The sequence below is a fragment of the Pezoporus flaviventris genome, unplaced genomic scaffold (genome assembly GCF_033815535.1).
Source record: "Pezoporus flaviventris isolate CSIRO_AGI_PZ_B2104156 unplaced genomic scaffold, CSIRO_AGI_Pfla_v1 ptg000090l, whole genome shotgun sequence".
Taxonomy (NCBI): domain Eukaryota; kingdom Metazoa; phylum Chordata; class Aves; order Psittaciformes; family Psittacidae; genus Pezoporus; species Pezoporus flaviventris.
Genome location: NW_026892638.1, coordinates 4621144 through 4643752, shown reverse-complemented (window position 1 = coordinate 4643752; position 22609 = coordinate 4621144). Strand labels below are relative to the sequence as shown.

General features: G+C 40.9%; 1 protein-coding gene across 7 annotated transcripts in view; it reads left to right on the top strand.

Moving 5' to 3' along the window:
• MAST4 (microtubule associated serine/threonine kinase family member 4) overlaps positions 1 to 21857 on the top strand; it is a 274847-nt gene extending 252990 nt beyond the window's left edge. For all 7 annotated transcript variants that reach the window (XM_061475791.1, XM_061475790.1, XM_061475792.1 and 4 more), the window contains 10 exons: positions 1550 to 1672; positions 1922 to 2034; positions 3957 to 4084; positions 4187 to 4419; positions 6145 to 6345; positions 9195 to 9424; positions 11792 to 11914; positions 13729 to 13865; positions 14540 to 14718; positions 15544 to 21857. In XM_061475791.1, coding sequence (XP_061331775.1) covers positions 1550 to 1672; positions 1922 to 2034; positions 3957 to 4084; positions 4187 to 4419; positions 6145 to 6345; positions 9195 to 9424; positions 11792 to 11914; positions 13729 to 13865; positions 14540 to 14718; positions 15544 to 19412 — 5336 coding nt within the window. In that variant the 3' untranslated portion in view covers positions 19413 to 21857. The remainder of the gene's footprint in view (positions 1 to 1549; positions 1673 to 1921; positions 2035 to 3956; positions 4085 to 4186; positions 4420 to 6144; positions 6346 to 9194; positions 9425 to 11791; positions 11915 to 13728; positions 13866 to 14539; positions 14719 to 15543) is intronic.
• Positions 21858 to 22609: the final 752 nt, after the last annotated feature.

Genomic DNA, 22609 nt, shown 5'->3' with positions numbered 1-22609 from the left:
TTTAAAGATTTCTGGATCGAGATAAGGACAGGGAGAGATCACTCAGCAGTTAACATCACAGGCAAAACAGACCTGGCTTGGGGAAGCTAGTTTAGTTTATTGCCAGCTAAATGATTACGATAATGAAAAATAAGAACAAACCTAGAAACACCTTCCTTCCACCCCTCTCTTCTTCCTGGGCTCAACTTCACTCCCAGTTTCTTTGCCTTCTCCTTGCAAGTGGCATAGAGGCACGGGGAATTGGGATTGCAGTCAGTTGATTACATGTCTCTGCTGCTCATTCCTCCTCATACTCCCACATTCCAGTGTGGGATCCCTACACAGGAGACAGTCCTCTACCAACTTTACCAGTGTAAGTCCTTCCCATGGGCTGCAGTTATTCACAAACTGCTCCAGTGTGAGTCCCTTCCATGGAGTCCCAGCTCCTGCCAGGAGCCTGCTCCAGCAGGGGCTTCTCACAGAGTTACAGCCTCCTTCAGGCATCCTCCTGCTCTGGTGTGGGGTCCTCCGGGGGCTGCAGGTGGAGATCTGCTCCAGCATGGGCCTCCCTGGGCTGCAGGAGGATATGTCATCCACGATGGACGTCCATGTTCTGCAGGGGCACAGCCTGCCTCACCATGGGCTGCACTACAGGTTGCAGGGGAATCTCTGCTCCTCTGCCGGGAGCATCTTCCTCCCCTCTTTCAGTGACCTAGGTGTCTTCCAGAGTTGCTGCTTGCTCATGTTCTCTCTCCTCTCTATGCTGTTGTGCAGCAGTTTTTTTTACTCTTTTGTGAATGTGTTATCACAGGGGCACTACCAGTGTCACTGATGGGCTTGGGCTTGGCCAGTGGTAGGTTCATCCTGGGTCTGGCTGGCATTGGCTCTGTCGGACATGGGGGAAATATCTGGCATCTTCTCACAGAAGCCACCCCTGCAGCCCTCCACCACCAAAACTGTGGCACATGAACCCTGTACAATCCAGTTGGCAGTAATTCTTGCTGCTGCGGGTTTCCTTTCAGTTTTTAGGGTTTGAGTAATGCTTGTTAATAATATACTCACCCAGTCCCCCAGGACAAAAATTCCAGTATTTCATTCTGTTGTTATGGTTGCTTCTTGACCTGAAACTAGTTTGATTGTATAACAAGAAGGGAGTAATCTATAAGAAGATAAATTATAGGGTATTTCCTATTAAGAATCATTTTCATTACTTTCTAACTTATGCTTACTCATCTGATACACTTACTTACATTTTTATGATTACTTCATATTGTGCTTCTGACTGAATTGTCACTGAGAGGTCATAATCAGTATATCCAGAAAAACAGTAACGTTAAAAGGGGGAAGATGATAAAAGCAGTGCAGTGTTACTAAAGAAACGGCCACAACAAAACAGAGAAGAGGAGGTGCTCTGATAGGTTTAGATTAATGGAAATGGCTAGTAGATGTTTCTGCCTAAGGACTAAGGCTTTCCGTGATGATTTACATTTTTTGGCCAGGGGTTTGTTTAGGTGAATAATGTCAGAGGATGCGGTATCATTTGCTCAGTGTTTTTCTCTGGCTCCCCCAGGTGGTACATATGAAGTAAAGCGGCATCAGTTCTTCAGGAGCCTTGACTGGAATAGCCTGCTGAGGCAGAAAGCAGAATTTATTCCACAATTGGAGTCTGAAGATGACACAAGTTATTTTGACAGTAGGTGTTTGATGGCATAAAAAAACCTGCGAAGAACACCTTGTTTAAGTTAATCATTGCCTTTGACTTTTGCTTACTGCTTTGAAAATGTCCTTCATCAGAACCACTGGCAGCTTGCAGTTTCACTGGTTGTTTGACATTTCAGCAATAATAATCTTGGGAATAAAATTACTCTTTTCAGTTAATACTAAGCTTGGTACCCCTTCTTTATGATAAATTCACATACTTTATTTCTGTTGTCTACTATAGCTCGTTCTGACAAATACCAACATATGGAAACTGAGGAAGAAGATGATACTAATGATGAAGATTTTAATTTGGAGATGAGACAGTTTTCTTCATGTTCACACAGATTTTCAAAAGTAAGTAAAAATTACTGTATTATTACTGTGTGTTGTTTAGATAAACATTTTGCTACTTCTAGAGAGTTTGGAAACAATATGGAAGACTTAGGGCATTGTTTCTTCAAGAAATGCCAACTGGAACTGAGCAAAAATTAAACAAATACTGTTAAGTCAAAACATGGAAGGATTCTATAGGAAATTATCTCTTGAATCCTTAAGGATGTAATAGGTTGTTATATTTCTGTAGCAAATTTATAATAGCATAGGAGAAATTTTAGGAGAACTGTTCTGTTAAATGCTTATACATGTTCATTACATTGATTTCCTTGTATGCAGTTTGAATGTTGCTCCAGTTGTGTCCTGTGTATCTGGCAGGTGATGGCATAACAAAGATTACAGTAGTAGCCTACAGTAGCTATTAATCAAATTACATTAGACTGAAAAGAAAAAGCAAAGTAGTGGTTATCTTGAGGTTTGGTCATGGAGAGATGTGGATTTGAGGGACTGATTTGAATGCTAGGAATTGAAAGTAAAACTGACTGTCCAAGGGGTAGTATACTTGAGTAGTTGAGATGAAGTCCAATTATTGCTGGATAAGGGATGCCAGTAGGAAAAGAGTGGACATGCTCAGAAGGGTAAATTGGCAGAAAATAATGGAATACCTGATGAGTGTGCTTCTAGTCTTAACATAGCATCCAGCAGTGATTTTCAAAAGCTTTCTATTCAAAAACATTTCTTTAACTCTCTTTAGGGACTGTTTAAAGGTATTTGGAAAGTCTGCATTTGTATCTTGTTTGTCCTGGGTTATGTTTTAAAGAATTGGTGGATTTTGTGCTGGCTTTGCAGCACCACATACATATTGTATCTGTGATAACATGAAAGAGCTGAGACAGTAATCATGGATGCAGTTATCCTCATTTGGTGTAGACTCCTCATTTTGACTTGGTATGTTTCAGAATCAGATATTGGTAAATGACACAGTCTCTCTGGGGACAACTTGGATAAGGGGCAGTGGGCACAAACTGAAACGCAGGAAGTCCTGTCTGAAGACAAGGAAACACTTGTGAGGCTAATCAAGTACCGGCATAAGTTGTCCAGCTAGGTTGTGGAGTCTTCATCCTTGGAAAACCATTTCCTTCAGAAACCATTTGGATATTGGCCAGAGCAACCAGCTCCAAGTTGACCTTGGTTGTGCACAGAGGGGTTGGGCAATATGACCTGGTAGAGATCCTTCCAACCTCATTTTGTGATTCTGTGAACTTCTGACCTTTTCAAAGTTCTATACCACTGTAATAGTTTGGTTTGTTAATGTCATTATGTCATTGCATCTCTAGCTGTGCCTCTCAGGCTGTAGAATATACAGATGACAATTTGTGTATGCTGTTTGTTAGCTAAGCAAACAACAAACTTCAGTGATCAGAGTTTATTTGCTCTAAATCCTTTAGCCAAGTAATTTTTTCTGAACTTCAAAGTCAATTCAGATTAATCTTGCAGTTTTCCACACCTGACTAGTAAACACAAAGTATCTTAGGGTTAAGGTTTTTTTTACCTTGATTTGTTTTATGGTTGTGAATTAATCAAAGATGTGCGTTATCGTTATCCTGGGTCTTAGAGACCCCAAGGCTATGGATTTTGTTTGTACTCTCTTGGTTCACACAGTGAAATGACGAGAAGGCTTATAAATCTCTAATGAGAATAGATATTATTCATGATCCTGTACATGAGGAGGAAGAAAGCAAAATAGGGGGCATTTTAAGAGTACAAACTTCGGAATTTTAAAAGGCGCAAGAAGCTTGAAGTTTGCACTCTGAAATACTGTGTAAGCATTTAGAATCACAAAACTGTTGAAATGTGCTTTCCTGCATATCTTTTTCTGTCAAATACATCAGCAATGACTTGGGGTTTTTGTTCATTTGTTGTTTTTTTTTTGTCTGCAATAGGTTTTTAGTAGCATAGATCGAGTTGCTCAAACGCAAGGTGAAGAAAAGGAAGATGCAGGAGACAAAGCAAAAAGTGTGACATTGCCTTCTGTGGAATCTTTAAGCTGGAGTTCAGAATATTCTGAAATGTAAGTAGAAAGAGATGCTGGAAGTGGTCCATGTCCTGCTTGCCAGGTGACAGGCCTCCTTATCTCAATAACTGCATGAATGTTTGTTTATTTTTAATGCAGACAACAAATATCTGCATCCATCTCCTCTGACACTGAGAGTAGCAGGCAGCATTGCAGCTCTGGTTTGCTTCCAAAGTTGGCCATATCAGCTGAAGGAGAACAGGGTGATTCTGCTGGCTTAGTAGGACCCCGGGAGGAACACGAAAAGCCTGTATTTGCAAGTGAGGAAGTAGTGCAAGATGAACCTGAAGTAACCACTCCAGCAAGCACGATCAGCAGCTCCACGCTGTCAGGTAATCCACAATGGGTCTCTTTTGACATTAGAAACAATTATGGGCCGTCTTTGTTTAGGAGTAACATTCATGGATTTAAAGTCAGGTATTTCAGAACTGCTTTAAAAAATAGCCATCCTAAGAGGGGTCTGGTTTGGGCTCTAGGCTCAAGCTAATAAAATCTTGTGAAAACATGTATGAAATTTTCAACATTTTTGGAAACACCAACATATGGAGTTACCCCACAGAGTCTGGAGGGCTTCTCAGCAAGTGAATAAGTGACTTGACCACTGAGCCTTTGCAGGATCCTTCTGTGGTGAAAAGGAGTCTTAAATCCATTGAGCACTTAAAGCACTATTTTTATATTTCCTCTCTGAAGTTGGTGTTCCTGGTTTGTTTTTTTTTTTTAGCATTCTGCAGTGGACCTGTATTACTGTTCTCCATGCTACACCATTGTGTGGTTTTTATTAAGACATCTTGATGGCACACACTTTTCACAATTGGTAGGATTGTCTTTGACTTGTGGAAGTCGTTTTTGTCATTAGGAGTCAAAAAAGGAAGTGTTGTAAACCATTCCTTCCTTCTTTATTTGCTCTGTGCATCCCCCTCCCAGCTGAAGTATTTGTGTGTGTTTCGGTAGGCTCCAGGGCCCTACCTTCTTGCTTCATTTATTCTTTTGGACAAGAGCTTTGTATAACTATTTGAAACTCCTGATACTTAACACAGATCTAGACCTGTATCAGTTTCATTATTGTCCATAAATAGATTCCAGTTACCTTCTCTACACATTTACCTGTCTTCAGCTTACTTTTCTTTTGTATCTCACTGAGTGTTCTCAAGATAGCCCTTTCTATTCCCATACTCGCTTTCCCTTGTAGTTTTCATTTTCCTTCCCCTTCCTCCTCTCCATTTCTGGAAAGATAAATTTCCTCATGCTCACCCAGCTATGCAGCCATTTCCATCTCTTTCTCTTGGCGAAAACCTTGACTGTGCTGTCAGGTCTTGCTCACTGCATGTGTTACAGCATTGGCCTTAGCATAGCAGTCACAGTGATAACATAAAGTGGTCCACTTGTGTTACTCTTAAGAATAATTTCTTTTTTTTCTGGTCCATTTGCAATGTGACATTCAGTGACCTTAAACTAATACTAGGAATTTCTATGCTGTGTCTTTGAGTAGGCAATCTACCCTTGGTGTGTTAGCTTTTATGGTTTTTTTTCATTGTTTGAAACATTGCTGTTGTTCCTCCATTCAGTGTCATTGAAGTTCGTTACCTATGATAGACTAATACCAACGTAGTTGTAATGCTGAGTTTAGTGGTGCCAGGTATCTTTCTGCTTTGTGGTAGAAAACCACCGAAAGAATAAAAGCAAATAATAATAATTAAAAATAAAATTATGCTCAGTGTTTTAATGATTTTTGGAAGACTTGTGAAGCTGATAGCAATTTATGCAGGATTAGGGCCTTTCATTTACTTCAGGGGGAATTCACGTGGAAGATAGATGTTGGTGAGTGCTGCATATAGAAATACCAAACTTGCTTCATTTTTCGTCAGTGGCTGCAAAAAAGTGTTGCTTCAATTCATTTTGTTAACATTTATTCATTCTTGAGTGCAGAAAAATTACTCAGATTTCTGTAATGTTGTTTTATGAACTTGAAAGAAAAAATCCTTTGTCACAGTTGTACCATTTCTCCTCCCTGACCCCCGGTTTTCCCTCAACGTGTTTGTCCTTTCTTCTTTGTACAGTTGGCAGTTTTTCAGAGCACTTAGATCAGATAAATGGAAGAACTGAGAGTGTGGACAGTAGAGATAACTCCTCAAAGCCACCCAGTGAAGTTGCATCTCACGTGGCTCGCCAGCGATTAGAAAGCACAGAGAAAAAGAAGATCTCTGGAAAAGTCACAAAGTCCCTTTCTGCGAGTGCTTTGTCCCTCATGATCCCAGGAGGTAGAGATAAATCTTTTTTGTCTGAATTGTTACGTTTCTAATGGTGTATGACATAAATGCAAAGTTTTGGAGAGGCCAGAATGAATTGTGTCACTTTATTTCTCTTGTTCACATGTGTTACTAGGATGGTACAGTCTTGTCAGTGAGTTACAGTGGTCACATTACAGCTGAAGGACCTTCTTTGACAGGCAGAAATACAGCTTATTGTGACTGCTTTGTGTTCAAACGTGTACGTGCACAGCAGGATGCAAGATTCAGTCTTTGGCCCATCGTACAGTAGGGATGTAGCTTAAGTTCTAAGTAGTTAGCTGTATAGAGCTGCAAGAATAGCAGTTTGTTACAGCAGCACTTTCAGCCTTAGTAGGTCTTCCTCTTCTCCCATAAGGAAAGGTGAAAGCCAGAAAGATTAGCTGTCACAAGAGCATGATACAGACACAGGTAGTTACACAGCTAAGAAACACTCCAGAGTTAGTCATCAGTTTGTATTCTAGTAGTTCTTTCACCTTTCCTTATGGGAAAGTTGTCAAGCAAGAATCACTAAATTCAGAGATCATACATACCGAGTTACTTCCTTTCAGTTACTGAGTTACTTTCTTTCAGTTTAATCTCAGCATTGTTCTATAAAATACAAACTTAGCTTTAGTTACACCTAAAATGTTGTCATCATATCTGTATTAACCAAAATCTTATACATTAGCTATACCTGCTGTCCAAAAAAAAACTACCTTATTCATATTTATCCATGAAGTAAACTACAGCAACAGACAGCCAGTATTCCTGACTTGAGTCATATAGCGGAGAGTCACAGGGCATATCCCAGGCACAGTAGAAGGCAGAGTGTGGGGGATCTGGGTATTAAAGCTCTTAAATGAGACAAAACTGGGGGGGGGGGGGGGGGGGAGGGGGTTAGTCAAAGATGAAGGCACATAGTAGCAGATCAAGGTCTTTGGGCGTGAGCTGCAGAGGTGTGGCACCAACATTTGCTGGCTGTTGTCCCTGAGATCACTCCTTAGAGTAGGCCTTGTAGACCATTTCACATTGGGTACAGTCTTTAGCTCTGGAGGAAACCACCTCATCTGGACAGCACCACATGGAACCAGTTTCATGGAGCTGGCTGGTGGCAGAGCCATAGGTGGAGTGAGAAGGCAAGGCCACTCTTGCTGAGCTCCCAGAAGCTGTGCCTGCAGCCAGCACCTAAGCAGCCAAATTTACAACCAGCTTTGGTACCTCACCCTTGTGCTGCAGCCATTTTCAAGGATGTTTTTTCACCTGGCTGAATACTGCTGGAACACTGGCTCCAGAGGACTAAACTGGAATGGGTGACCTTTGTGTGGGGCAGGCGAGGCAGGTGAGCTTGGTTGAAGTGTGTTTCATGTTGTGAGTGCCATCAGTGGTGGAAGGACAGGCTGCATTGATGGGCTGTGGCCAGTGATATGAGATTCAACAAGGCAAAGTGCCAGAAGTGTCAGGTCCTGGGTTTAGACTACAACAACCCCATGCAACACTACAGGCTTGGGGAAGAGTGTCTGGAAAGCTGCTCTGTGGAAAAGGACCTGGGGGTGCTGATTGATGGAGCTGAGCATCAGCCAGCTTGTGTCCAGGCAGCCAAGAAGGCCAACAGCATCCTGGCCTGTATCAGCAGCAGTGTGGCCAACAGGGCCAGGGCAGTGATCATTACCCTGTACTGGGCACTGGTGAGGCTGCACCTCGAATCCTGGGTTCAGTTCTGGGCCCCTCACTACAGGAGAGACATTGAGGAGCTGGAGTGGGTCCAGAGCAGACCAACAGAGTTGGTGAGGGACCTGGAACACAAGTGGAATGAGGAACGGCTGAGGGACCTATGGGTGTTTTGTCTGAAGAGAAGGCTCAGGGGTGACCTTACTGCTCTCTACAACTACCTGAAAGTTTCAAGATCTGAAACAAGCTAGAAGGTGACAGTGACAGCTGCCCTTGGGGCTTGGCTGTTCTGTGGGATTTCAGTATTAGCCTAGTGATACTTATCTCTGGGAAACTCCAGTGACTCGAATTCAGGGAGTAGTGCTTCCGCTGTCAAAGCGTATCTGCCCTCATATGACATGGCTTGGCATGGAACACCAAACCTGGGTTGCATTCCTTTGCAGAGCTGTCACCCTCTTACAGTCACCAGAGTATGTTTTATGCTGCTGCAGTTGTGTTTACATTTGCGCAATAATGAGCACATAGTGACTCAAAACAGTGAAATAAAATGAAGCTGTAACTGGTACTGTTGCAAGAAATTCTTGTGCTCGGACATGGTGTAGCAGAATGTAGAAGTGGGGCCTTGTTATAAACATTGAGTTACTGTCCTATATACCAGTATGTGGTTTAATTACATTAGTCTTTATCCATATGTATATATAACGGAAACAAAATAAAACCCCAAACCAACACAAACCAAACAACCCCAAATCCAAACTAGTGCTTTATTTATCATTGCTGGATGATTTGGGGATGGTTTTGGGTGTACTCTTCAAATAATATCTGCTACCAAACTCGGGTTTGTTTTTTTTTTTTAAATGAGTATTTGTTAGGAAGAGGCTGGAATTGTTCTTTGAAAGTTTGCAATGAATGTATTTCCTTTCTAAAAGGAAACACATGTAACAAGGCAACCCTTGCATTAAAAAATTCACTTTACACTACAGGGGAAGAAGTTCTAAGATCTGACTGTTGGTTAAACAGGTAGGATAAACACTGATGGAGGAGGAGAGTATTCAAAGACAGTGATAAATTTTGACATAAAAATGTCGTAAAATTAAGCACGTTCCCTGTTCTTTGTCTGTACTTGTGTGTGCTCAGAATGTGCTTTAAATAGTCAGATTTTTTTTTTCCAGATATGTTTGGTGTTTCTCCTTTGGGAAGTCCTATGTCCCCTCATTCCCTATCATCTGATCCTTCATCCTCCCGAGATTCATCTCCCAGCCGCGATTCATCGATTGCTGCTCCAAGTCCTCATCAACCAATAGTAATTCACAGTTCAGGAAAAAAGTATGGCTTCACCATCCGAGCAATCAGGGTTTACGTGGGTGACAGCGATATCTACACTGTACATCATATTGTTTGGGTAAGATAATATATTTTTTGCCTATATTCAGCCACAGAAAATGGTAATGATGAGTTTTCTGTTGAATTTTATACCTGTGATATCTGTTTGTTGACTGTTGCTGTGTAAATCATGATGTTGTGTCAAATGAAATATGTGCCTGTACACAAGGCTGGTGTTGACTGTAGGGACAACGCAAGCTGCTACATATGATGCCCTTCCACATGGTTCTGCACTTTTCCTTTTGGAAAGTTTGGCAGGTGTGAATAGCCATGTGTAAGTTAAAAGTGCTGTGGCTTAGAAATCCAAAGGGTTGGTGCAGCCCCTCTTTGTTTGAGGGCAGTATCTGCACAGCCAGGGGATGGTAAACAGAAATAGTTGAAACACACAAGGAGTCTGTTAAACTGCATCAGTTAAGGGATTAATGAAATCAATGGTATTTTACTAGACACAAGTAGGCTGATCTCAAGCACTGGCTTTCTTTTGTGTAGAAATGTATAAATCACTTGAAATTGTGCTTACTTCTGAGTGCTAGGCATAGGAAAAAGACTTGACTGTCTTGAATAAATCCTGTATTTTTCATTCTTTCTTCACAACTAATTTCAAGTGGGAGACAGTCTAAAGGAAAAGACAGAAGTTCTTTCATTGGTTTTCAACCTCCTTAATTGTAAAATAAATACATATTTGTGTAAATATCTGCATTTTTTATTTTATAATTGAGGTTGATAACATCGTGTATTTTATATCATTTATATATTTGTCCTGGGTTCAGCAGTAGCAGTCATGTTTGTTTTTTTTTTCCTTTGTGCTAGCTGGTGCCGTGCTGTGTTTTGACTTCCAGCCTGAGAACAGTGTTGGTGAAGTCGATGTTTTCAGTTGTTGCTAAGTGATGTTTACCCTGACCAAGGACTTTGTGAGGCTCATGCTCTGCCAGGGAGGAGGGGAAGCTGTGAGGAAGCAGAGATGGGGCGCCTGACCCGGGCTAGCCGGGGAGGTATTCCATACCACAGCACGTCATGGCCGGGGTGGGGGGTGACTGGGAGTTAGCCGGAAGGACACGGGGCTTCCGGGTGGAACTCGTCTTCTTGGCCGGTGGTATCGTATTCTCTTCCCTTGTTATTTTCCCTTATCATTGTTGTAGTTGATAGTTGCGGTGGTGATTTGTGTACATTGGTTGCTGGACTGTTCTTGTCTCAACCCGTGGGAGTTGCACTCTTTCGATCCTCCTCCCCGTTCCTCCGGGAGTGGGGGAGAAACCCCGCGGGGGGGGGGTTGACGGGACACGGACCTCGATTGTTGTCAGCTCGGCACCACTCACTGGGAGTGAGTGAACAAGTTACCTGACTGGGTTTAAACCATGACAATATTATACATGCATAAATATTGTGTGCGTGTATAAAATATTTAAAATACCTTAAGTAATTTTGAAAAGTTGATTACCACAAATATCAAAAGCTTTGAAGTTTTGTACAGTGCTTTGTTTTAAGTATGTGTTGTAGATTTTGAAGTAGCAATACTACTGATGTGGTAGTGTATTACTCATTTTTCATTCATGTTGTTTACCTCTCAGGCTTATTAACCCATCAAGAACATTGAATATAGAGGAAGGGGTACATTTGATAATGGAATAAATATAAAAATTGGTTTTCTTGCCACTGGTATAGCATCACCATTAGTGAAAGGAAGAGAATAAAACGGTACACTGCAGGAAAAGTGAAACCTTGGCTTTTTTCAAGACACTGTAGGTTTCTTGGGATTAGTTCAATAAGGATTGTAAGCTTCAGTGGTGGCTGCATGCCTTAAAATTCTTCAATTACAATGAATTATTTAACCCTTCTTCAGAATAATTTGAAATTCAGTTTGTTTTGGTCTGTCATCCCTTTTATGATGTACTATTCCTCTAATGGGCAGCCTGGTGAATTTGAACCAAATGAAAGCAATCCTTAACTGTATGGTAGAGTTAATTTTTATCATGATTAGGGTATTTCATATGACTACTTTGTTAATTACATCAGTGTTTCTCAGTGTCACATGCTAAAAATCTTGATTCAGTTATGACATTTTGCCACGGGGAGTGAATCACTCCTCTGTCATGCATAAAAACTGCCCTGCTATACAGATCTTCCATAATAACAGTGGCAACAAGCAGCATTTCAGTGAGCTTTGAAACACCCCATATAAGTATAAAGTTTGCTTAGAGTAGTTGATGGTGAAATGGCTGGTCTGATTTTTTTTTTTTTTTTATTCCTTTATATAACTTAATATCTATAAGTGTTCTTTACTACTGACTGATGTAGAAGGATTTCAGTAAACAAAGCCTGATCTTTAATATAGAAAGGTTAAACAGGGGTCCATTTTGTGTATATTCTCTTCATCTCTAATTTCCAGAATGTGGAAGAAGGAGGTGCGGCTTACCAAGCAGGTTTAAAAGCTGGAGACCTGATAACTCATATCAATGAAGAGCCAGTGCATGGTCTTGTTCATACAGAAGTCATTGAATTGTTGATAAAGGTAACTATTGAACTACTGGGATACAAAAGTGCTTGCTGTTTTGACAGCAAGCACTGACAGCAAAAGGGGTTGTGGGGTTATGTTGATTTCCTTTAGAGATCAGTTACTGGATTTTGTAGTTGTTCACATATAAGCTCTAAGGTACTATAGCAAGCGCAGCTCTGGAGAAAGGTCAGTGACTTCATATATCCTGCTGTGATTTGAGTTTTTATGCAACAAACTGGCACTGCTACTGAAATAGCTTAAGTACTTTTGAGGCAGTGACACAAAGAGATATCCCTGTCTCTCAAAAAACTTATCATTTTCAAGCACTTTTTTTAATTCCTCCATCTTCACTAAGTAATTCAGGCTTTTGAAGATGAAGCTAATTCTTGTTTTCTCCTTTTAAAGTGAAATCAGTGAGGAAAAGTGATAACAAAGAATATGAAATATTTTTTGCCTACTGTACGTGAACTTGCTTTCATAATCTTAAGGCCCAGAAGGTTTTTGTCTTGTATATGGCCAGAGATGTCCAACAAGAGCTGCTTTGCTTAACGGAGTTCTGATCCTACAGTTGGATTTTTATGAATAATCCATCATATTTGTCTCCTGTGGAGTTTTCCTGGATCTATCCTATTAGAAAATGATGGGTTTTCCTTAAAAACTAACAAACCCCCAACTTTTTAAATGAATAATAGTGTCTTCGCTTTTCACTATAGTTCATTGTATTGCAGATTTTATGAACTCTTTCAAGCATAGACGAACATAGGTCAGAATTATTTTAGACAGCTGTATATTTATTTCCTATACTGTTAACAATTTATGGTTACATGCAGAGCTTTGCCTGTGAAGGAAGCTGCTTGATTATGACAGAAGATTGGAAAGCAGTGAAGTAATGGGGAAATAAGAATAGCTGAGGAAAGATGCAAAATACAGTTTTCCTTAAGTCTTTTATTTTCCTTCTCTGAAACCAGGAAAAACTTCCAAGTTTTCCAATTTTATAAGAGAAGTGTAAGAGAAAATTCTGTAATTTTAGGCAGTTGGGTGTGCACTTGTTTTCTGTGTCAGACAGAGAAAAAAAGAAACGTAACAACCCTGTGCAGTACTTGCAAGAGTAAACTCAAATTGAGAAATGGTTGAATGTGCTGTATCATAAATTAATTTGGGCTATTGGAATTACTTTGAAAAGAAGTTCACTGTTGCGAAATACAGTGGTGGGCGGGATGTATGGATTTCTAAAACATAATATGGGCATTTCCAGTTTGTTTTATTGAGTCATCTGTTCATGAAAATGGTCCTAAAAAGCTTATTTATATTTATTATCTCTTTTGAATCATAGAATGGTTAGGGTTGGAAAGGACCTTAAGATCATCTAGTTCCAACCCCCCTAAGATAAAAGAATTGTTTGGGATTGATATTGTCAAGTTCTCCATCATCATTGTAACAGTTGGTATTCTGAGGCATGAATGGCAAGTGAATGGACCACTGGGCAGTTACAGCTGTTCTTTGTGGCAAGCTTTCTGTAGATGCTTTCAGCTTTAAAAACTGCAGTCTTACTCTTCTCCTGTATAGCTACAATTACTGGAATTTCTTCTTGTCCTGAAGCTGGAATGGAGGAAGTTGAGGAGATTTGCAAAATTTAAGAGTTGTCCAGCCATCATTTATCTGATGTAAATTGAACTGGCAATGTCTGTACACGGCTACTTCGTACACTAACAGCTCTTAACTTTGATGGAGTCCTTTCTCATTGCATTCACATTGGTGGTGTAGCTTCAATTTAAGGCAAAGTCGTCCTGTATTACTCACACTTAAAGGTTCCTCCTCCATTTTGGCAGAGTGGTAACAGAGTCTCAGTAATGACAACCCCTTTTGAAAATACTTCAATCAAGACAGGACCTGCCAGGCGAAACAGCTGCAGGAGCCGAATGGTCAGGCGCAGTAAGAAAACCAAGAAGAAAGAATGTTTGGAAAGGTGAGTAGTGCCTTTGTCTTGCATTTACATGCGTGTATATACACATAACAATTAATATAAAGTGTGAAGTTAATAGAGTTCTCTCCCTTGTCTTCTCCATCCTTTTACTTTCTTCTGTGAGATCCTATGGTTGTAACATGCCCTTCCGATTCTATTTTGCCTAAGTTAGGTCTGTTAAAATAACCAAAAAAAATTTTGTGTGGCATACCCATAGCTAAGAGGAAGAAAGTGAATAACTGAGATTGCATCTTAATTTGATTTATCTTTTTGTACTTGTTCTGTTAAACTTCCCAGTGCTAAGTGTATGGGCATTTTTAGTTTGATGATACACATCACTAGTAGTTTCTACATATTTCTTCAGTTTTGGTGGGGTCCTTAAATTAAGAAAATTAAGATTTATACTCATAAGGAGCTAGCTATTCTTCTGAAATACAGTGAGTGAATTTTAGTACAGATTTAGTTACAATATCAGTCCCAGCTATTGGCAAATCAGGGTATATGCTAAACATCATTCTCTACACTGTGGTCATTTGTTCTCATGTAAGCATAGATTTGATAGTTGCTTTTCTGGTGTAATGGGAGGAGAAGCAATGTCGGTTTTTTAGAGTTTTGCCTGGCGTAATAGTATCTTCTGTGTGCATCTTCTGATTAATGCCATGTTTTTCTCATACCAGGAGAAGATCTCTCTTTAAAAAGCTGGCCAAGCAACCCTCTCCTCTTCTTCACACCAGCAGAAGTTTCTCCTGCCTGAACAGATCACTTTCGTCAGGGGAGAGCTTGCCTGGATCCCCAACCCACAGTTTATCTCCTAGGTCACCAACCCCAAGCTGCCGCTCTACTGACTTTCCATCTGGTGAGTGTGAAGGACTGGAGGGCAGAAGAGGATGTGAAGTGTATTCTACTTGTGAGCCTCCCAGACCTGTTAAATACTCTTGTAAGAGTAGTCAGTTCTGACAAGCATAATCATTAAACAGATGGTTTCTGTCTGGAAAAGGGTAAATGATTCCTGATGCAAAATCAAAGGTCTTTTCATTATATAGTAGCACCTAAAAGGCTTCTAACTTTGTCCTTGAGTTTAAATCCAAGTCCAGTGCTGTAAGTTGAGTAATAAACAGTTTGAGATCTGGGTAAAAGGTAGACTCTTGCCTAGGAGAGGCTGATTGATAAAAGAATGAAACTAAGGAAAAAGTTGCTATATAATGGAACTAGCACGGGCACTCATAAATGCAGATTTATTGCTGAAAAGGTAGGCTGGGTTCTGAAATATGCAATTTTTCTGGCTCCTAAAAGTCTGCTTCTTCTTTGTGTTTTAATTCTGACATTATTTTAGTGTGTACTAAATTTAACTGCTGTTGTATGATCCTTTGACAAACGTAAATTATTTGGAAAGTCTTGATCATTGCTTTGAAGTGGCAGAAAACAGTAACTGTTCTATTTAAATAATGAGAAGTGGTAATTTGAAAGGGATGAGGAACAAAGGAGGAAAGAGACAAATAGCAATGTAATTGGATTGATAAGGGTTTTACAGTCCAGTCACGCAAAACCTTCCAGATTTTGCAACATTGTGAGAGCAAATGGCACATAAGCATTTTGAACTGGTGCAAGTTCTGTCTCTCACTGAGCATTTAGACAAGATTCATAGATCTTGCTAATCTTTGTTTGTTTCTTCTTTCTGTAGGTACTAACTCTTCCCAGAGTAGCTCCCCTAGCTCAAGTGCTCCCAATTCTCCAGCTGGTTCAGGGCACATAAGACCCAGCACTCTTCATGGCTTGGGTCCAAAGCTTGGTGGGCAAAGATACAGATCGGGAAGACGCAAATCAGCTGGCAGCATTCCTCTCTCTCCTCTTGCACGGACACCTTCTCCAACACCCCAGCCAACATCCCCTCAGCGATCTCCATCACCATTGCTAGGACATTCAATTGGAAACACAAAAATAGCTCAATCTTTTCCTAGCAAAATGCACTCTCCTCCAACTATTGTAAGGCATATTGTTAGGCCAAAGAGTGCAGAACCACCAAGATCTCCCCTGTTAAAGAGAGTCCAGTCTGAAGAGAAACTTGCTCCCTCTTATGGCAGTGATAAGAAACACTTATGTTCACGGAAACACAGTCTGGAAGTCACCCAGGAAGAAGTGAATAGAGAAATGTCCCAGAGGGAGGTAACTCTTCAGAGCTTAGAGGAGAATGTATGTGATGTGCCATCACTCACACGAGTCAGGCCTGCAGAGCAGGGCTGCTTGAAACGACCCATCTCCCGAAAATTAGGTAGGCAAGAATCCATTGATGAGCTAGACAGAGAGAAGTTGAAGGTCAAGATAGTTATGAAAAAACAAGATTTTGCTGAAAAATCAAATGCTGCTGTACATGAATGTGGCAGTGAACCAGAAAATCCCAATACCTTAAGACTGGAAGAAAGAGACAAAAAAACATTCCAGAAGGTTTTAGAAAGATCAAATCAGTTTGAAACAAAAATTGTAGCTTTGGAGACCCAGTCAGCTGGTGGCATACTCAAAGACACCCTTCAAAAGAATGCAAACTTGAGATCAAATGATGGTGTTGCTTTAGATGCGCACATGCTGTGTCATGGGCCTTTGCCTGATGAGCTGGGTTCTATTTCTTATGACTTAAAAAGAATTTCCCCTCCGTGTACACTGCAAGATGTTCTGCCTCAGTCCACTGACAGGGTGCTAAATGGAAAGGGAGAAAACACAGATAAAAATGTACCCACAAAAGAATTCGTCAAACTTGAAAGATTAGATGGTAAACTTGTAAATATTGATTATCGTAGAAAGAAAGTGTCCATTGAAGAAAAAGATGACAGTGTCTGTCCCATACTAAAACCTAAATTGACATCAAATGTTCTTGAATGCCTTCAGCTTAATACAGGAATACCCATAAACGTACAGCAGGATTCCACTGCAGTTGCTGATGGTAGAGCTTTTATTGGAAGTGCACATGCTGCTCAGATTAACTCAGTTTCTTTTGTTCCTCTCAAGACCTTGAATGGCCGAGCAGACATGAATGTGGAAAAGTCAGCCCTTATTTCCAGTGAGACTCCTGTCAGAAAAAGTCCCTCAGAATATAAACTTGATCCGAGGTCTGTTTCCTGTTTGAAGCCAATAGAAGGCACACTAGACATTGCCTTACTTTCTGGGCCACAGGCTTTGAAGACTGAACTGCCTTTGTGCATTCTGCCAGAAGGACAGAGCACCAGCAGTGATGGGGGATCTCCTAAACCCCCAGCACCACAAGGGAATGGTGGGAAGGCAGAACTGGCCTGTCAGAAAGAGCAGTTGTTAAGCTATTCAAAATCTGGCAAAGTCAGTGTATCAGAGCCTCAGATTTTGCAAGCAAGCAAGAGTTCTCCAAATTTGCCACTCACCCCTGTGGCTGCAGAAGTGCTGACAGAGAAAAAGGTTTCTAGTCCAGCTGCTAAAGGCAGTATTTCTGTTACTGACACTGTTCAAAAGAAAGACATCTCCCCTTCAAAGCAGAAGGACAACTCAGCAGATGTGAAGTCATGTGTTACACAAAGTCAGAGCATTAAAACTACTCAAACATACTCCAAACTTTCTGCTGTCCAAAGCACTCCTGAAAAAGCTGGTGGAAAAGAGAAGCAAAAGGAGTTGCTGGCCAAACAGCCAGTGGCCCAGAGAAGTTGTGAGCCTATTTCTGCAACAGTGGAGGTGATCAGAGAGCCATCTCTGAAGGCGTCTGTCTCACATGTCCTGATAACGAGCTACTCGAAAAGCAGTGAAAAAAGTTGCTCTGATTTTGCCATTCCACCTCAGATGCAAGGAAAAATGCAGGCAGCTGGCCCCAAGGCCCAACCTAAGGATGGCAGAGAGTCACTGAAACAGCGAGGTACAGATGACAGCAGTGTTGCTGGTAGTTTCATGGAAGAGGCTATAAACAAGCAGAAAGTTCTCATTGAGTCTAAGAAAATTATTGCAGAGTCAAAGATTGAAGCTCTTCCATCCAAACGGCCTGTGCGACCCTCAATGGATGGTGGTCCGAAAAATGAAAAGTCTGCACCAGTTTCCTCTGTGCAGAAAGACAATGCCAAAGATTTAGGAACAAAAGATCAGGAACAGCTCACTGACGTAAGGCTTCATATTACTGAGAAAGAGCAGTCCAGCCAAGTTCCTCAGCAGCAGCTTAGCACTTCAAGGTCCCCGGCTGTGAGAGACGCTGTAAGCAGAAAATGTGCTGTAGATGTTCATGTAGGTATTCAAGAACACATGAAGCCTGCTGCCGCATATATGGAAAGCAGCAGTAATAAACACAGACCAGCCTCTGATACAAGTTCTTCTAAGGCTAAGTACTTGGATAAACAGACACTGTCACAAAAATCATTCACTCCAACCATAAAAGAAAAAGAAACTACTATTCAGGTGTCTACCAGCTCCCGGAAAGATGGGAAACATGCCAGTAAAAATATGCTAAATCCCCTTTCTTCTGTTTCAGGCTCTGTGGAAAAAATGACCACTAAACATGGGCAGGCTGAAAGGCCTGTGAGTTTGGAGCGTGGCTCAGTAGCCACCCTCCAGATGAGCAGCATCACTCCTGACACCAAACCCAAATCTTCTACTGTCGACCCCATATCAGCAGGCCCAGAGAGTTCTAAGCAGGTGCAGAGACAAGAACCAGGATGCTTGGGGGGATATGGTGATCAAAAGCAACTTCACCTCAGTGAAAAACAAACCGTATCTCCAGAGTTTTCCACGGTGAAAGACCCTCCCTTACTGAGCAAACAGACAGACAGGAGTCCTTGTGCTGGAATGATCTCTTCAGACAAAAGACCTGAAGGAAAAATACGCACTGACGCACTTTATGTTCAGCTTGACAGTGGGAAAGTAGAGCCTACCCTTTGCCTCATGAGCTGCGATGCCAGAGAGAAAGGAGCAGAAAAAACAACTGCTAGTAGCAAAAACTCTCAAGAGTCAAAAGGGAAGGGACAAGTTAATCAAAAACAGCCAGAGAATGCAAACAAGCAGATCACAACGTCAGCTGCCAGTGGGCAGAGTTCTTGTCGTGTGGCTGCAACACCAGGAAAGCCGCTGACTCGTTCAGCAAATTTCTCTGAATGTAGACAAGAAGTCTCTATTTTGTCTTCAGCGAAGAGTGACGCATCTTCTACAAAGGTTAAAGCAGGTTCACCTGAGCTTCCTGTGGCCTGCAAGGAACTAAATAAGAAAGGCACCTCTTCCGCAGGGAGTGGTAAGGCAGAAATGACTAAAAGCATTTCACTGGTGGCCTTGCACAGTATTGCTGTTGTAGCAGAAGCCCACCACCCTGCTTCAACCCTTGGGGGAAAGCCTGGAAGTCAAGAAAAGTCTTCTTTTGTTAACACTGGGGATGTAAAGGGAAAAGACGCTGTTCAGACTCAGCAGTCTGCTTCAAGAAAACAGAATGTAGGTAAAGATCTGTCCAGATCAGCAACCGTACCTGACCGCCCTAACGCACTTTCTGACGACAAAGATTCAGCTCGGCAGCGGCGAGGGAAAGAGGCTCCACGGAGCAGTCCTCACAAAAAATCCTGTTAACTGTAAGACCTGGCCGGTGTGAATTCAAGACTTGCTGAACTAATGTCAATATATTAGACTGCCTTTAAACCAGCACTGTGTCTTGTCTTTGTTCTGCGAAGCTTTCATGTCACTGAAGAGCGAGAATAAGGGGATATATAAAAACAGGACTCTTCTTTTTCTATTCTTTTTTTTTTCTTTTTTTTTTCGAAATGCCTTCCCAGTTGTAACCGGTAAAACTGTTACCATATAGTATTTGTACAAGAATACCTTCACAGCTGAGAGCTGTTGAAGAAAAGATCTCCTCTGTAAATACCTAGCAATGTGTTTGGGGTTTGAATGTAGCATATATACTTTGCTGCTGATTGCATTGTTTACTCTTCCCTTTTTTTAAGATAGTTGCTTTGCCACTTATTTGCCATGCTCAAATATAAAACCAAATTATTGAAACTCTGACCTCTGACCTGGCACGGACATGCACAAGCATTGGTCTGACTGGAAAACAAAAACAGGCCAAATTTTTACTTGCTAAAATCCTAGCTAGAGGTTAAAAAATCACTAGTAGAGAATAAATACAGTGACTTATTGTGAGTTTTTACATGTATTTTTAATAATCTAATTTTGATAGTACTGTACCTGGTTGACTGATTCACCAGGTGTAACACAAGACCTGACTGCACCTCCCTACTGCACAAAGCCTGTCTCTTAGAGCAAGTGTCATTTAAGCTGCAGGAGGACCACTTGGATATGAAGGCATCCCAGCCAGAGTTGTGTTCTCTGGTGAAATGGTGGTTCTCATCTTGTCTGTTGGGAGTGTATTTGGTGACCTTCACGTCAAGGCTGAGACTGAAGCACTTGCTGTGTGCTTCATTTTTGCTGCAGTTCTCTCGAGTTCCCTGAGCTTTTTTTGAATTTAGACCCTTGCAGTGTGAGGCACAAGTATAAGCACATGACTTGCAGTACTAGTATGTTCATTCCTGGGTTAGTACATTTAGAGAACACATTATCATGGCATATAGGTCTGCGTAGTTAGCTTCATAGAGTTTAGATTTTTTTCTGTTTTACAACAAGGTAAAAAGGAAAAACTGTTTTACTATCATCTTCAAAAATGTTCAGGACATCTGATACGTTTTAATACATAGCTGGGGCCTTATGTTCTAGACTTAACTTGCTATTTTTAGCAGGTGATTCTGGGTTTCACATTCATTTCTGAATGCATTGAGTAGCTCCATGTGTTTCATACAATAATCTTTTTATTTGTATGCAAAAAAAATACTGTAATTATAAAAGAAGCATTTTGTAACAAAGGAACCTGTTGGAGCTATTTGGTGCTAGAATGTGACTGTCTTTTTACTTTTGCTAAGCCTTATTTAAATTTTGTATACTGTGGAACATGTAGACTTTAATCATTTTAACATGGAGGTATTTAGTTTATTTTGAGGGATGAAAGGTAAAATCTGAAAGAGAAGCACTACAAAGTGCCCTTGCAGATGCATGTTTTTTAATGATTGGGATCAGTAAAATGGTGGGTTTGCTTATGTCTGTTCTATGTGCCCACAGTAGAGCTAGGACCTTCCCGTTTTGTCAGGGCTTATGGATTGTCTTTCTGTCTCAAAAGCTAGAAAATTATTCCTAAAAGCACAGTGTAATCTTGACTTGGAGGTTTGTATGACAGCTGACAGTGTGCAGAATTGATTTCCCTCTGTTGAAAACTCTATTATACTGATTAGTTGGTTAGATTACAGCAAACCTCTCATGGAAAGATAATATCACAAACAAGTCCTTCTGATTTTTCATGTGGCACTAGTACATTCATACTGCCTTTGATGCATTCACAGAGGAGCTAGTGAACAATGGATAATGTTTCTTGGGCAGTTTTAAAGATAAAATGGTCTCAACATTTACAGTTCATCTGTGCTTTGGCAGTTACTACAAATAAATGCTAATGCACTTCAAAATAACATTTCTGCCTGGAAGGTATTTCTTAGTTTACAGTCTTACGTATTTTTTCAGCTATCCTTTTGTTTCCTTTAAAGTACATCTAGCTTTTTTGTTTACAGTAACCTTTCTGTATATTTTGTATAGCTCATCATCACTTCTGACAACTAAGTTCTTTGCATTTTGGAAGTGTAGCAGTGCTTAAGCTTGTGTTATGTAGTACCTGTTTGTTGGTGTTTACCTTACCAGTGAGCTGTTAGAGATCTTCCTGCCTGTGTTCTACTTGGTCAGTCTTTATGTGATTGTAGATCTGATGTGTTCTTTTGTAGACTTCCTGCTGTAGATTCCTCAGCCTACAAAAAAAAAATACCAAGAAAAAAAAATTGTTAGGGTCTGTGCAATAAAGTGTTTGCAGTCTTATTTTCTTTAAGAAACTCCTTATGGATGTCATAATTGTTATATATTGAACACGATTATTTATACTTATGCGGTTGGATAACATTGAAATAAAAATTCAGCATGAAACGCTGTTACGTTAACATTTCTCCTTGAACTGTTTTCATTCCTGTAACTTAGGACACATCTCTGCTGTGCTTGGAGACAGACAGTTTTATATTCTTTCCTCTGGGGCCAGCTCAGTGCACGCCTTAAAGTACATGCTGCAAAGGATTTTACATGAGGAAATGCGGTTCAAGTATGCGGAGTATCTTGTCTCAGTGGCTGAAACTGCTGATGTGCTGTTCATAGGTAGTCACATGGCTATTCTGGATGGCATACCCTGACCAGTAAGTTAACAATGTCGGCAGGCTGTAATGTGACATTTAAATCATTCCTCCATAATGTGTATCATCCATTACAATAGGAGCAGTGTCTATTAAAATACATACATATTCGCTATTCCATTGCTGGTAGCTCTGCATAGCTGCATGGCAGAGATTTAGTTTTGTTCACATTTTGCTATTGCATTGTTTTCTATGTGTTTTCCCCTGTACAGAACTCATGCAGTAGTGTTACAGCATTGCTTTTGGTGCTTTGCTCTCTGTTTGAAAACAGTAGGTGAGGGGAAGCTGCAGGTCACCCTCAAGCTTTCCAACCTGCTGCAACCTAGCAGAAGGCAGATAGTGTGTGAAACTGGTGCACTGCAAAGGGGTATGATGAGTCTAGGATGGGAGAGCAGCAATAGGAAAAGCAGCCCAGAGGATGTGAAATGACCAGAGTTAAGGACTGGCTGTGCCATCCCTGGCTGTGGACAGCAGCAAACGCTTTTTGTCCAGGGAGGC